At 45.8% G+C, this 15152-nt stretch overlaps 1 protein-coding gene across 4 annotated transcripts in view; it reads right to left on the bottom strand.

Annotated features, from left to right (window-relative positions):
- LOC147434514 (uncharacterized) overlaps positions 1 to 15152 on the bottom strand; it is a 55560-nt gene that overhangs the window by 19362 nt on the left and 21046 nt on the right. For all 4 annotated transcript variants that reach the window (XM_086490958.1, XM_086490957.1, XM_086490956.1 and 1 more), the window contains one exon: positions 11606 to 11656. In XM_086490958.1, the coding sequence (XP_086347084.1) occupies positions 11606 to 11656 (51 nt within the window). The remainder of the gene's footprint in view (positions 1 to 11605; positions 11657 to 15152) is intronic.

Genomic DNA, 15152 nt, shown 5'->3' with positions numbered 1-15152 from the left:
CCAAGGGCGACCAGACGAGACCAGTGCCAGGGCGAGGACGAGAGTAGTCAAGTCAGCCAGGACTAGGGCTAGGACTTGGTGACGAAGGCAAGGCCAACCAGGGCGGAGGCCAGACCTCAACTGGTGAGGGCCTTGACTCAGTGCTCGCTTTGTTCTTCTATCTCGGATGGACCAACCAGTCGAGGATGGTGATGCAAGTGGCTTCACCACGCCACAAAAAATGAAAGCGACATTCAAGCGGAGAAACAGAGATAGCATACTCTCGCCAAGCTCATTGCGGGCAGGGAAAACCGTCAAAATCCAAGATGATTTAATGATGGAGAGGGTTCAAGTGATGATTAAATCTGAGCTCAACTTTAAGAGAGATCACATCAGCAAAGAGATGTACGCAAACGCAGAGAGTTACAAGAATTCTATGTATGCAGATATGAGGAAAGAATTCGATAAAGCGATGCTTGGTAAGCATGATGAGATGTATCTATCTGTGAAAGGGGAGATGCAGGCTCTAATGCGGGCAGAAGTGAATGTAATGGAATGTATTATGCAGAAAAAGTTGGATGAGGCAATTGCAAGCTTTGAATCTTGGAAAACCAATGTGGAAAAGTGCATGAAGGAAAAAGATGCAGTGATTGAAGAGCTTAAAGGGGAACTTGCAACGTGCAAAATTATGCCCAAAACGGAAGGGGGAAATCAGCCCTCGATGTTAAAGGAGCTCGAAGATATTAAGGAGCAGGTGAAAACTCTGCGCGAAGGGGAAGAACTGAACTCGAAAGAGGCTTCCTCATGGGCGGAGCGCCTTTCTAAAACACGGGATAAAGTTGACGAAGCAAAAAAATGGATTGAAGGTGCAAAGAAAGGAAAGGCCCAGATGCCAGAAGCCGCATAGACTTCTACCATCATCAATATGACCATTGAGGAGGAACAGAAGAGGAGGACTAGAGCCCTCCATGTGCGTATTACTGGTATCAAAGACACCGAAAATGTAGAAGACGAAGTGAAGGAACTCTTGCAGCGCATGGGCATCCCGGAACCTATGCACACAGGTGCTTGGAGAGTAGGAAAGAAGGGAGTGGATGAGAAGGGAAACGTCAAAGAGAAAGCACTTATTTTGCGTTTCCCGACTTTGGAAACAAGGAAGGAATTCCTGAAGAAGAGACCAGCACTTAAGAAAACTGGAATATTTATGGGGGATGACCTTACTTTAGCACAAATAGCACATATGCAAGAGTTGATGCCAGAGATCAAGGCAGCAAGGGAGAAGGGAAAAATTGCCTTTTACAGAGGAGGGAAAGTAGTGGTTTTGGAAAAACGCACTCCATGACGGTGCGAGACATATGGGACCACACTCCGGATGGCGGCATGGAATTGTAATGGATCATATAGGCTGGATGTGGGTGCCTTTGAAGATAGCTTCAGAGATAGAGACATTGTCTTTTACTCGGAGACACATCAAAAATCTGGACAGTTGATGCCAAGTGTGACTGGCTATTTATGGGAGACAGCTTGTCGGCCAGACGCTAGATCCCAGCATGGAAGTCGAGGTTCAGGAGGGGTAGCAGTCTTATTCAAGGAAGAGTTGCAGCCGCTATTACAGATTGTCCGGAGAGATGACCAGGCGAGATACATGTGGGTGAGACTGAGAGCTGAGACAGGCAGATTCTTATACATTGCTATATGTTACTTTCCCCCTAGCACATCAGTCTATACCTCACCTAGAGGGCAATCCCCTTTCTCTATACTTGATGATGACTTATAGGAGTTCTCTAGAGATGGAGATATCATTCTCTTGGGAGACTTTAATGCCAGGATGGCCAACACCCAAACGGTATTTTATGATACCTCGGAGGAGATGCTTAGAGAGATGGATATATCGGAGATGGGACTTGAAAGACACTCACAAGATAAAGAGCACACAGAGTATGGGAGATATCTCATGGAGATGACAACTACGCATAGTCTGGCCATACTTAATGGTCTAGAGATTTTTCCTTCGTCTGGGGGTTTCACAAGCTTTCCACACAGACATGGGGCTAGTACAGTGGACTATGTCATAACTTCACCGAGCTTCATCTCTCATATTCAAGATCTCAGTGTGGGCCCTAGGCCTGTTGGAGTAGCAGTGGACCATGCTCTCCTGACTTTTTCAGTCTCTTTCCAGTATAGTGTCTCTCAGACACCACGGAGGATTGCACACACACGGTATACTTTTTCACCAGAGACGGATTCAGTTTATGTGGAAGAGATTTACAGACGGATGGGGGCAGCCGAGCCTGTATATACAGTGGAGGAGATCACCACTTTATTGACGGAGATCTTGCATGGGGCAGCAGCAGAGGCATACCCACACACTCAAACAGATCAGAGAAGACGTTCTGGGAACATGCCTCAGAATAGTTGGTATGATGAGGAGTACAGAGAGATGAGAGTTCAGATTCAGAGCGGGCTTATACTTGGAGTCATTACATATAGACAGTCTCGGGCAACTTTTTAGCCCAAATGGAACGTGATTTGTATCAGCTCTTTTTGAGCCGAGATTCAGGTGAGGCCTGGCGTCTCTTCCATGAGCACTCACCTCCTCCAGTGATTACCTCTCCCGAGATTTGGGGTCAATATGCAGCATCATTATATACAGTACCTGGGCAACCACCATTACCAGACCCTCTAGAGCCATGTCCAGCCACTAGTACCTTCTTTACCACTGAGATGGTGAAGAACGCCATTGACAAGATGAGGACTAGGAGAGCATATGATCATGATGGTTTGGTGGCAGAGCACTTGATACATGCTAGAGATTTACTGTCAGAGGTTCTTGCGCGGTTGTTTAACCGTGTCATGTGTGAGGGACTACCCGAGTCCTGGAGATTATCTACTATTGTACCTCTTTTCAAGGCAGGGGACCCCACGGTACCAGGGAACTACCGTACTATTATGATAGGGCACACATTGGCACGGTTGTATGCATCCATTCTTGAACAGCAACTGAGTAAATGGGCAGAAAATGAGGGCATACGAGCAGCAGGACAGGCTGGATTCAGGAGGGGTTTCTCCACTTTGGACCATATTCTTACACTCAGAGCCATTATTGAGGAGGGTCAGCACATGGGAGACGGATGTATTGTTGCTTTGTGGACTTCCGCAAGGCATTTGACACAGTGCCGAGGGCCAGATTGATGCACAGGCTACTGAAGTTGGGAGTACCCACAGAGATCATATGGGGGATCATGGCTTTATACGGCTCAGTGACTGCCAGGTACGCACTCCTGAGGGGATTTCTGACATTGTTCATTCCACTATTGGAGTGAAACAGGGGTGTCCTTTGTCCCCTACACTTTTTGGTATGTATGTAGATGAGGTCACTGACTACATTGACAGAGGGTGACAGAGGCACTCAGCTGGCAGGGACATGGATCCCTTTATTATTATATGCTGATGATATTGTGTTAATGTCAGAGTCGCCAGAGGGCATGCAAAGACATTTGGATGCATTGCACAACTTTGCAGAGGATAGAGGACTGTCTGTGAACCTTGGTAAAACCAAGGTTATGGTGTTCAACACCACACCACAGTGGGTCAAGAGATCGGCACCTACACTCGTATATGGCTAGGACACTGTGGAGTACACAGATGAATATACATATCTGGGGGTGGTATTCACGGGACCGAGGTTTACCCTGAGGAGAGCAGCAGAGACTAGACTATCCAGAGCCTATGCGGCATTAGGAGGGCTAGAGAGGACGTGTTCGCAGGTTCAGTTTCAAGAACCACGAACAAAACTATGGCTCTTTGATACTTTGGTTGCTTCAGCTATGCTTTATGGGGTCCAAGTTTGGGGATCATCTGTGAATCATGACAGTTGGAGGAACATGGAGAGACCCTTGGTATTTATGATATCCCGGATGATTAGAGCCAAGGCCTCTGTACCACATGCGATTATTCGAGCGGAGGTAGCCGCCCCTCCTATAGAGATTGAGGCTCTTACCAGATTAGTGTCCTTTATGCACAGTCTATGGGATACACATAGAGGCAGATATACTAGACTGGCTCTTGAGTCCTCTAGACAATTAGCGATGCAGGGAGATGCATCATGTTGGTATGCACAGATGACCTCATGGTTTCAGAGGCATGGTTTCAGCATGGATAGATTGCCTCCCTTTCAGTATTCCCTGGACGCACCCTCCCTCCCAGTCACACGGACGGAGATCACTAGACTCATTCGTCAGGATCTTATACAATTGGACACCAGGAGGACATGGGTAGAGCCGATACAGGAGTTGGGCACGAAGATGGCTTTCTACAAAGAGCACCTTCTCCAACTTTCAGGGGATGGGTTTGTGACTCGTCCGAACTACATGGACACTCATTTATCTCATGGTCTGCGATGTGCTATTGGTCAGATTCGCACATCCTCACACCAGCTGGAGATTGAGACGGGTAGATTCAGAGGGATACTACCAGAGTCTAGGATATGTCAACTATGCGGTAGAGAGCCAGAGACAGAGCTACACTACATATGCCACTGCACTGTGTATTATGAGATACGAGGGCGCTTCCATTGCTTATTCAGGGAGGGTTTTGGACCCCTAGATAGAGTCATGAGGTATCAGGACCAGAGATGCCTTGGCTTATATCTACTTGAGCTACACCGACATAGAGACAGTCTGTTGGGGAGACATGGAGTACGACATTCGCAGAGACAGATCACAGATTTCTTTGGATCGAGGGAGCCAAGAGACCAACCACCAGCACAGGGTTGTACCCGCATTCATACCAGAGGCACCCTCATTGACAGGGCGATTGAGCTCGGGAGATCGAGACGACCACGACCGAGACACAGGAGCACACTACATCGACGGAGACTCCAGCAGAAGATCAAAGGCATTCTAGCACGACACCCAGATTGTCATTGAGGGCCTATTCTACATTTTCACATTTCACATTTCACACTTCATTTCAGTTTTCATTTTTTACTTTCAGTACTTTTTGTACTTGTACTTCAGACATTGTATTAGATTCACCACTTTGTATCTGATGGTCTCATAGGTCATTTTGGCCTTTTGAAGACGTTAATATATCATTTCTCTCTCTCTCTGCCAGGCATCGACCAGTCTAGGATCCCATAGTATATATCTTTGTTTTGTACTGTTGTTATTTTGTTACTCTGACTTTGTATCAAATCCACCACCTTGTAACTTTCTGGTCTCATAGGTCACTATGGCCTTTTGAAGACGTTAATATAACATTTCATTTCATTTCTCTCTCTCTCTCTCTCTCTCTCTCTCTCTCTCTCTCTCTCTCTCTCTCTGCTACACCCACGTAGTTTTAGATTGTAGTAGTAGTAGTAGTATTTTGTTCCACTTCTAGTTCTTTTCTAGTTCTTTTGTACCCAGACATGGTATTAGATTCACTATTTTGTAACTGATTGGTCTCATAGGTCATTTTGGCCTTTTGAAGACGTTAATATAACATTTCATTTCATTTCTCTCTCTCTCAACTTGCGTACAATAAAGCAAGTCAAAAATCTGCCACTGCTGCCGTAAACAGCGCCGCAAAAAGCGGACTTCCGTACACTGCTGCCAGGTCCTCAGCCCCGCAAAACGCGCCGCATTTTTCTGGATGTTGTATGGCATGCCACGTCAGCAGTCCAACACGACGAAGTGTGTGTGTGTGTGTGTGTGTGTGTGTGTGTGTACCGGGTAGCCACATCAAAGGTTTGTGACAATGATCATCCACCCTGTCTCCCTCCGAGCATCAGGAGGATCATAGCATTGAGCTCATGGCAAGAGCACAGCCCGTTAGCAAGGGTCCCTACCGCTTGAACAAGTCTCAAGAAGAGTTAGAGAGGCAACTCACTGATTTAGTGGTCAAGGGATTCATATGCCCTAGTGTCAATCCTTTTGCTGCTCTTATTTTGTTTGTTCGCAAGAAAGATGGGTCTTCTCGTTTGTGTGTAGATTACACGGCACTCAACAAGAAGACAGTCAAGAACAAGTTTCGAAAGCCTCGCATTGAGTATATCCTCGATAGACTCAATGGAGCTAAGGTTTTCAGTGAAGTTGATCTCAAGAGTGGATACCATCAGGTAAGGGTATTCAAGGGAGACATCTATACCCAACTGCCTTCGCACCGAGCGAGGGCAGTGGAAATATGTTGTTAATGCCTTTTGGATTGACAGCCGAGGGTACTTTCAAACTGTCTCATCATAGGTCATTTTGGTGACATGATCGGCATGTGTGTATTTTTCTACATGACATTCTCATTTTTTCTACATCATGGGAGTAGCATGAACGGGATGTAGAGAAGGTTTTAGCCCGTTTAGATGAGTATCAACTGTATATTGCAGCTAAGAAGTCCGAATTTTTTCTAATTGAGGTTATTTATCAGGTTTATATCGTTTCTGTAGACAGTATCAAGTTGTATCCCACAAAGGTAGAACAAGTTCGTAATTGGAATTTGCCCAAAATAGCATATGATGTGCGCTCAATTTTAAGTCTGTGTCAGGCATATAGTTTGCGTATAGAAAATTTTGCACACATTGCCGCACCAACGACTGATGTTTTAAAAGGGGTAAAGACTCACCGTCAACACGTTGTCTTGCCCAAGGCAGCCGTTGAGGCTTTTGTAGCTCTCAAGGTTACGGTGACTGAGCCTCCGTGTCTCATCCTTGCCTCTTGGGATGACCTCTTTGAGGTTTGGACGGATGTGAGCAACGTCGCCATAGAAATTGTGCTTCAACTGCATCGCCGTCCAATTGCATTTCTCAGTAGAAAGTTAAGGAGTGCAGAAAAGAATTACTCCGAGTACAATAAGAAACTTCTCTCTGTCATTCATTCTCTAAAGCATTGGAAGCATTTCTTGTTGGTAGCGAGTTTTCTGTTCGTACTGATCATCAAGCCCTCAAGTGGCTTCAGTCTATGCCTAGTGCAGATTGGAGTGACCGCCAAGCAAGGTCGTCTTAGTTTTCTGAGCAATTTGGTGGTTTGATTGAATATGTTCCTGGTAAAGCTAACCCTGTTGCAGATGCGTTAAGTCACAAAGGACAAATCTTGGCTCTTGAGTCGAGGTCTGTCGAGGTCTGCAGTCTCCATTCAAGGAGTATCTTTTGACAGCATGAAGAATCAGTATGCAAATCCGAGGTTTTTTTTTCCGAGAAAAAGATCCTTCTATTAGTTAATAAAACTGCCCATAGGGCTTCAACCACCTCTACAAGAGAGGGCTACAATAATCCTGAGGGGGAGACTCTCCCAATGAAAAAATAGCATATGTACAATGAGGCTACGTCAAGAAATGGAAGGAGGAAAGAGCCACACAGGTGGACGGTAGTGCCATCTGAGCACACCTTGGACCATGGTGAAGAAAGTCCCAGAGCGCCAGAGTCGCAGGAAAGCCTCTCTACGCTCCCGCATGCGGTCGGAGCTGCCCTGGAGTCTCTTGAATTGTCCTCTGAAAGTATGGATCAGCTCTAGCCAAAAATCCCGAACTGTCTCTACTGGTGGTACAGGCGAGCCTCAAAGATGCGGAAGCAATGGACCCGCCAAATGAACCATAGTGTCAGGCCGCAGATGAGCTCCCAACACTCCTCTCTCTCACTGCACCACTCTTGTGGCGTAATCTCTATAGCACGCTGGAGTGTAGGCCGACCCCCCTACATCACTATCATCCTGCTGGTGGAGGATAGCTCAAACGGAAGTGTTGGGCCCGTGAGAGTGGACCAAGCAGCTACCCCCCAGTGTACTGTCGTGCTGAGGAAAGAACTGGCATCAGCCGAAGGACACGGAGCCAAACCTACTGTGCCAAAGAACAGTCCCAAAGACAATGACACCGACTCTCCACAGGATGATCACAAGCTGTGCATGCTGCCGAGAGACCACTATGTACAAGCCGGCTCCCAACGGCTGTAGCTCGATGTGCAACCAACCACTGGAACAAAGTGACTCGCCGCAGCTGTCTAGAGTCCCACAACCTCGCCCAAAAAGCTGACAAGAACTCAGTTGTGAGACCCTCCTCCTGCCAATGAGGTGCAGAATCCAGATTCCGAGTTTGGTAAGCAATGGTTGCAAGCTCTTGCTTCCCAAGGGCCCAACAACTATCTCATTCGTGAGGGTCTTTTGTATTTTCGTCGCCATCTATGTGTGTTACCTTCTCTTACGCAAGCCATAATGCATGATGCACATGATGCACTCACGGGTGGGCACAGAGGCATGAATATCACTCTTGAAAAAATAAAAAATTTCTTTTATTGGCTTAAAATGCGAAAAGGTGTGTTTAAGTATGTCAGACAGTGTTCCATTTGTCAAAAAGTGAAAGCCCCTAGGATAAGCAGCAGGGTCTTTTAATGCCGCTGCCTATTCCCAAAGACCCATTTCAAGACATTTCCATGGACTTTGTGAATAATCTTCCACCTAGTTTGCATTCAAGGAATACTCAGTGTTTAACCATCGTAGGAAGTTATGCATGTTAATTCCTTGTAAGGCCACAATCACAGCACAAGATGTAGCACGTTTGTGCATTAAGCACTGGTATCTCCTTTGTGGTTTACCAAAGTCAATTGTGTCAAATAGGGATGTCTAGTTTACATCACATTTTTGGCAAGCACTCTTTGAAAACTTTGGCTCTAATTTGAATTTTTCATCTGCATTTCACCCACAGTCCGATGGTCAAACTTAGATCTACAACCGGTTAGCCTTTGATGTCTTAAAGTCATATGTTCATGATCAAGCAATTTTGAATTAACTCCTTTTTCAGTGCCATTGGTAGAACTCCGTATGAGGCAACATTTGGCCGTCCGTTCCATTCTTTGTTGACTAGATCGGTCAATCAATTGCCTAATGCCAATGCTGAGAACCAGTCCTTGGACAACATTACTGAGTGTGTGAAACTTCGGCTAAGCAAGGCTCAGGAATCTTATTCACGGCAGGCTAGTAAGTATCATCAGGATGTTATTATCAAGGAAGGGGATTGGGCCTATCTTAGAATCATGAAGCAACGTCTTAAGCAAGTAGGAAAGAAGTGTTCAAAATTGTCTTTCGGATGTATGGTCCATTTCCGGTCATTAAAAAGATAAATGATGTGTCTATGAAATTGGGGTTATCTAACTCATGGTCAATGCACAGCGTTTTCCATGTTTCTTGGTTGAAGTTGTTTCAAGGAGATCCCCCAAAGGACATTTCTGAAGAGGACGAACCCAAGATCATAGACGAAGCTGAAGTCATGGAGCCGGCCGGAGCAGATTTTGCTACATCATTTTCGCCATGGCTCAAAAAAACAAGCACGACAGTACTTCTTGAAGTTCAAGGATAGAGGAACCCACAGAGGCAATGTAGGTCGACGAAGATTTCTTCATAGATTACCAGCACTCAAACAAGAACCTTTCCATTGAAAAATCTGAGGGGCAAAGCTTTTTTCTCATCAAAGCTTTGATCCATTTTTTGCTTGCAAGGAGACAACATAGCCATTTTTTGATGTACAAGTTACTTCAGATGCCCTAGTTGAGCTACAGGTTCTAACACATTGCACACTAAATTTTGTAAAGGGTCCAAAGACTACCAAATTATCTGGTAAGATCGCCCTCTACACACAATGTCAACCAAAAGCATTAAGAAGTTCAATGGCGTCGGGTTTCACACTTAGCAGACCAAAGTGAAGGAGGCACTTAGGAAGAAAAATCTTTGGAGCATTGTAAAACTGCCATTTAGTTCGAGGGAAGCCTCGACACGAACCTTGAATACTCAACAACAAACCAAAGATGAACATGCACTTGGAATCATCATCACAAGCCTCAAAGATGACTTTATCCACCACATTAATGATGCTATATCCGCTCTTCATGCTTAGCAAACCCTAGAGGATCTATTTGGTGCTCGAGATAAGCACTACAAGATGAGCCTTAAAACTTATCTTTATGGTCTCACTATGCAAGATCAAGATGATGTTGCTAGCCTTATCAACAAACTTAAGAATATCTCAACCCAGAACAAGGTACAAGTTCCTAATGAGGATAGAATAGCCATCCTCCTTAAGGCCCTACCAAGTAGCTTTGATAACATTGTAAATATGCACTTCAAGATGTAATCAATTCACTTATAGAGGAAGAGAAAAGACTTACACTTACAAAAGGTCTCAAAATAGCACAATGGTTGTCAAAGGTAAAGGTTCCTCACATTGTGGCAAAAGAAACCACAAATGACAAGATTGTTTCCGCGTTAAGGTGAGCCTTCATTGCAACAAAAAGGGGCATGCACCTAATACGTGTCTCTTGAGAGAGGATGCTAAGAATCAAAAGAGTCCTAAAGATTCCAAAGGCAAAGTAAATGTAGAAGAAGCAGAAGGAGGAGATGTCAATACTGTCTACTATGAGGATGTATTGTACAACATTGCCCCAAACCCAAAGTTTGGTGGTAAGACCTACCCTCTTGCATAAGATTCATCTTTATGAGCCATACGTAGTTACCCAATGTAACCCACACATTAGACTCCATGATTGAAACCCATGCTTCTCGTGTAAGCTTATGGGTGAGGTTGTTGGGTGAGCTTTTAGCTTACACTCTAATAAGACCATTCCCTAAATCCAAGCATACATGCAGGCACCCCCACATGCATGGATACGCCCTCATACATAGGACTCCCTAACACATGCTACTCATGGTATGCACACATGCTACACATTGTAAGCCACATGCTACTTGCCCTCTATTTGTGGTGCATACCCCTCACCTTTATTTCCACCATTCACCTTGAGCCTATAAAGCCTATGCCATGCTTGTACCAGATCTCTCTCAATTCTCTAATCAATCAAGAAAGTTTCCATTCATTGTTATTGGGTACACTATATCTAATCTACTTACTCTCTATTGCTTTGGTGCTCACACAATGATGAATGCCACATTGGTTTATCTACCATAGCTCTTTCTAGCACGTCAAAACATTGCTTCATCTTTTGTCTGTTGTTGCCACCAGAGTACCTCATATGTTTTGGCGTTGTTCTCATGCTCAATATTTTTTTTGTGAGGTTACACATAGGCTAGAATATCGTTTTCCTTGCTGCAGTTTTGGAAGATTAGTCTAAATTTTTGGTCAACCGAATCCGATAGTATCGGAGTACAAATACTTTCCTATCCCGTGCAGTTTTGGGCCCTTTGGGCTGTTTATCATACACGCAATCACCTTCAGTAGGCATTTTGTAATGGGAAAAAATTCTACTCTACCCATGCTTTCGTACTCTGCTCCTTTAAGCCCTTCGTATTAGTTTCCATCTGGGAGATGTCTATTTCCACAAATTGAGATTTTCTATGCCTATTTCTAGTTTTTGGCGTGGTTTCACCCATCTTGGGTGGCCGTATCTTGTTCATTCCTCTAATCAATAAGAAATTAGTTTTACATGAGCGCACTTTTGCACATACAAGTCCAAAACCTTGTTGGAGAACCATAAACAATTATAATTGATCACAAATTTTGCAACTCAACAACTATGTTAGAATGACAAGAGCTAGAACTACTTAGTTTCAACATAAGCAAGTTAATAGAGACATCAATCCATGGAACTAATCATAATAATTCCAATGACAAATGCTTGGACCAGGCTGGCCTTTGAATTGAAGCCAACTATTACCATAAACTTGTAAGAGTTTAACAGCAGTTTTTTCTCCAATTCCTGATACACCTGCAGTTCAACAAAAAATGCCCGTCACTACTGACTTATTTTCATGAAACGCAAAAAAAGGGTGACTTCAATTGCTTTTGCAAATTGCAGCAGAACACTCGACCAGCATATTATTCTTTTGTCTTCTTAAATCTACAAAGGAAACGTGTTTGCATTCTAAGCTATGCCATATATTTTCTTGTACAACCAATTCAAATCTCAAAGGCCACTGCCTCACACAATCCACCCTACAGTTTCTAAAGCTTATCCCTTATTGTGCAAGCTTCAAGTGTGAGCATTTTCTAACCATCCCATCACGTGAACTTCATGTATGCACCGCGTGGAACAAACTTGTGGCCTTTGTTCTAGGGTCTGATCATTTGCGATTTAACAATACGGATCTTTTTTTTCCAAGAAAAGGATCCTTCCATTAGTAAATAAAACTGCCCATTGGGCTACAACACAGTTATGAGGAACGGAAATCAGGACGGGGGCCATTCCCTATTACAGACACTCACGTATGAAACACGAAACGGGGATTCAAAACGGGCAGTTGGAATGGGAACGGGGAACGGAGACCTGAAAATGGCCATTCCCTATAACTATGGGCTACACACTGCCCCAAACAAGAGGGGGGGCTACAGCAGTATGAGGGGAGACTCTCCCAATGAAAAAATGAGAAATGTACAATGACGGCTAAATCAAGATATGGGAGGAGGAAGTAACCACACAGGCGCCAGTAGTGCCATCTAGGAGCCCCATGGACCATGGTGTAGAAAGGCCCTGGATGGCAAAGTCGTAGAAATGCCTCGCAGTGCTCCCGCATAGGTAGGAGCTGCCGTGTAGCCTCTTGGACTGACCTCGAAGTGTCCCAGCCATATATCTCGTATAGTCTCCACCGGTGGGATGGGGCGGGCCTCGAAGATGCGGAAGCAACGGGCTCTCCGTGTGAATTAGAGAATCAGGTTGCAGATTAGCTCCCAACAAGACTCTCTTAACACTGCCCCACTCCTCGGGAGTGAGCTCTATGACAGGCTGGAGTGTGGGCCGGCCCTCTAGTATCACAATCATCCTGCTAGTTGAGGTCCGATGACAACTCAAACCGAAGTGTTGGGCCCGTGGGGGTGAATCGAGCAGCAGCAGCACCCCAAGTGTACTCGCTAGCTGACGACAAGGCTGGCATCAGCTGTAGAATCTGAAGCCAAACCTGCTGCGCCATGGGGCAGTCCCATAAACAATGCCTCTATGACTCAAGTGGGTGGTCACACGTGGCAAGTTGCGGGGATGTCCATACGCTGCTGCCACGTGGCACTGCAGGAATTTCTGTATTTTGGGACTGCTGCCTACCAAGAGAGAGAGAGTGTGTGCGGTCTGCATGTGTCTAGGGTTATGCCACGTCACTGGTTTGTGACACATACAGCTTGCCACGTTATCAGCCATACTGCCACGTCATCATTTTGTGACAGATCGCGGATTTTGCGCTAACCTGGCAACTGTACGGACGCTCCGCGTTTCGCGCTGGTAGTCGTACCGAATTCCGTAATTTACGCTGCAGCCATGAGCGCTAGCTTTTGGACCCTGAAGCTTTTGAGTTTAAAGCTTTTCATTTATTGCTTTTTGAGAAGCCCCTAAGGGCCTTTAAATTGAAACCCAGGGTCACTCGCTAGCTCAGTCTATCTGGATGACGAGCAGCAGAGCAGAGAGGACCCTCGGGCCTTGTAACTTTGCTCAAGCATTAATACAAAAACCAAAAGGGGCGCCAGTCTTTGGGGCCAATCTCTAGGCACGGAACTACGCTGGGCCCGTGTCGACTCAATTGAACTGTGATAGAAGTTGTGAAGTGTTTTTAAGTGATTCTCTCGTGTGTCGTGCCAGATTCTCGACTTGGGGTGTCCAAGTCTGTTACACTCTGAGAGCCTCTTGGAGCTCCTCTGCTAAGAGAGGGCTCTCAAGCATCTGTCGCATCTCCTCATAGACGAGGCAAGGCATCCGTGCCCACACCTGTTCTCTGCATGCATCCTTGCCCTCTGACTACGGCTCAACTGAGAGCAGCTCTCGGTAAAAGTCAGTAGCTACTGCCCCTATATCCTCTGGCTCTGTGACAATTGTCTCATCCTAACTCCTCAACTCACAAACACTAGTCTACACATGGCAAGGGCCCATCGTCTCAAAAACTCTCCAATGACTCTGTCGCCTGCCTGGGTCCACTAAGATGCCTATAGGTGGTAGGCAAACTCATGGCCCCCCTCCTCATGGTGGTCAACTCCTCTCCAGCCTCCTAGTCCACCATCCAGAGACTACCTGGGTGTTGTTCCTACATCCTTTATAAGGAGGCAATGCTCCGACGTAGTCGCTTCTCCTCCTTTCGGGCCGCAGCCAAACGTGTTGTCGACTCTTGGAGGAAGAGACGACTAGGCTCCATGAGGCCATGAGCCACTCTAGGAGCAACATTCAAGACTCTCGGTCCACAACGTAACCACCTGCTCTTTGAGCTTTGTATCTAGCAAAATCCTCTCAAGAAGCATAACATAACACCACCACTCCTCTACCTGTCGGCAAGAGTAAGGATCACAGGCGCATGATCAGAAAAGGTAGTCCCTGCCAAAATGCAAACTGAGCCACTCAAGTCACATAAGTGCTCACTAGCATAGAAGCGATCTATCCTGGCTAGATTCGCTCCGCCTACTCTACAATTGGATTTAGAAAAAGAGAGGTTGTCTGAGGGCCATGCAAAGCCAGCATGCTGCCGCAATCCTAGCCGTTGTCAAGCAGCTCATTCAACCCCATGAACAGTAGCATGACTGCCCCCAACCTTGTCTGAGGGGTACTCAAGCATGTTGAAATCCCCCCCAATGCACTATTGTTCTGCGTGAGGTAGGGGCTCACCAAATGTGACCAAAACTCAGCCCGTGCACTCACATGGTTGGGCGCATAAATGCTCAAGAAACCCACAAGGCATCCATGTATCTGCATAGTGACCCACTCGGCCCTGCTTGGCATATTGATGCCTCTGCCCACAATGGCCTCCTACCAAGAATCCGCAATAGTCATACATACACCTCCCTGAATGAAACCAGCCCAAAAAGCAGTGAACCAAAAGGTCTCATAGCGACAACACAAGATCTATCCACAGCGCCTTGTGTGGCTCTCACACAAATGATGCTCCTGGAGCATAAAAACATATTAATCGCTCCACCCACAAGGCATCTCTAGAGATCCTGTCTGAGCCGACCCCTCTGGCGTAGAAACTGAGGTCCACCTAATCCTTGCACATTCCATGAGACTATTCTCATGGGTTCAGTGAGAGAAGGCCGATGTTGCCATCGCAACCAATCTTGCAGTCTTCAAGGCAAGCTAGCAAGGTGCACTCTGCGTGTCTACAAAGAAGTGTACCACAATGTGTCTACATCCTATTGTATCTGGTGGTGTCACAAAGAAATTGGCCAACAAACACAAAGTCCAACATTGTATACACAGTCCACTAAGTCTAATCCCTGCCACACATTGGAAAAGAGAA

The sequence above is a fragment of the Adiantum capillus-veneris genome, chromosome 19 (genome assembly GCF_014529385.1).
Source record: "Adiantum capillus-veneris isolate H3 chromosome 19, ASM1452938v2, whole genome shotgun sequence".
In the NCBI taxonomy this organism is placed as follows: domain Eukaryota; kingdom Viridiplantae; phylum Streptophyta; class Polypodiopsida; order Polypodiales; family Pteridaceae; genus Adiantum; species Adiantum capillus-veneris.
This window is presented reverse-complemented; position numbering and strand designations above follow the sequence as displayed.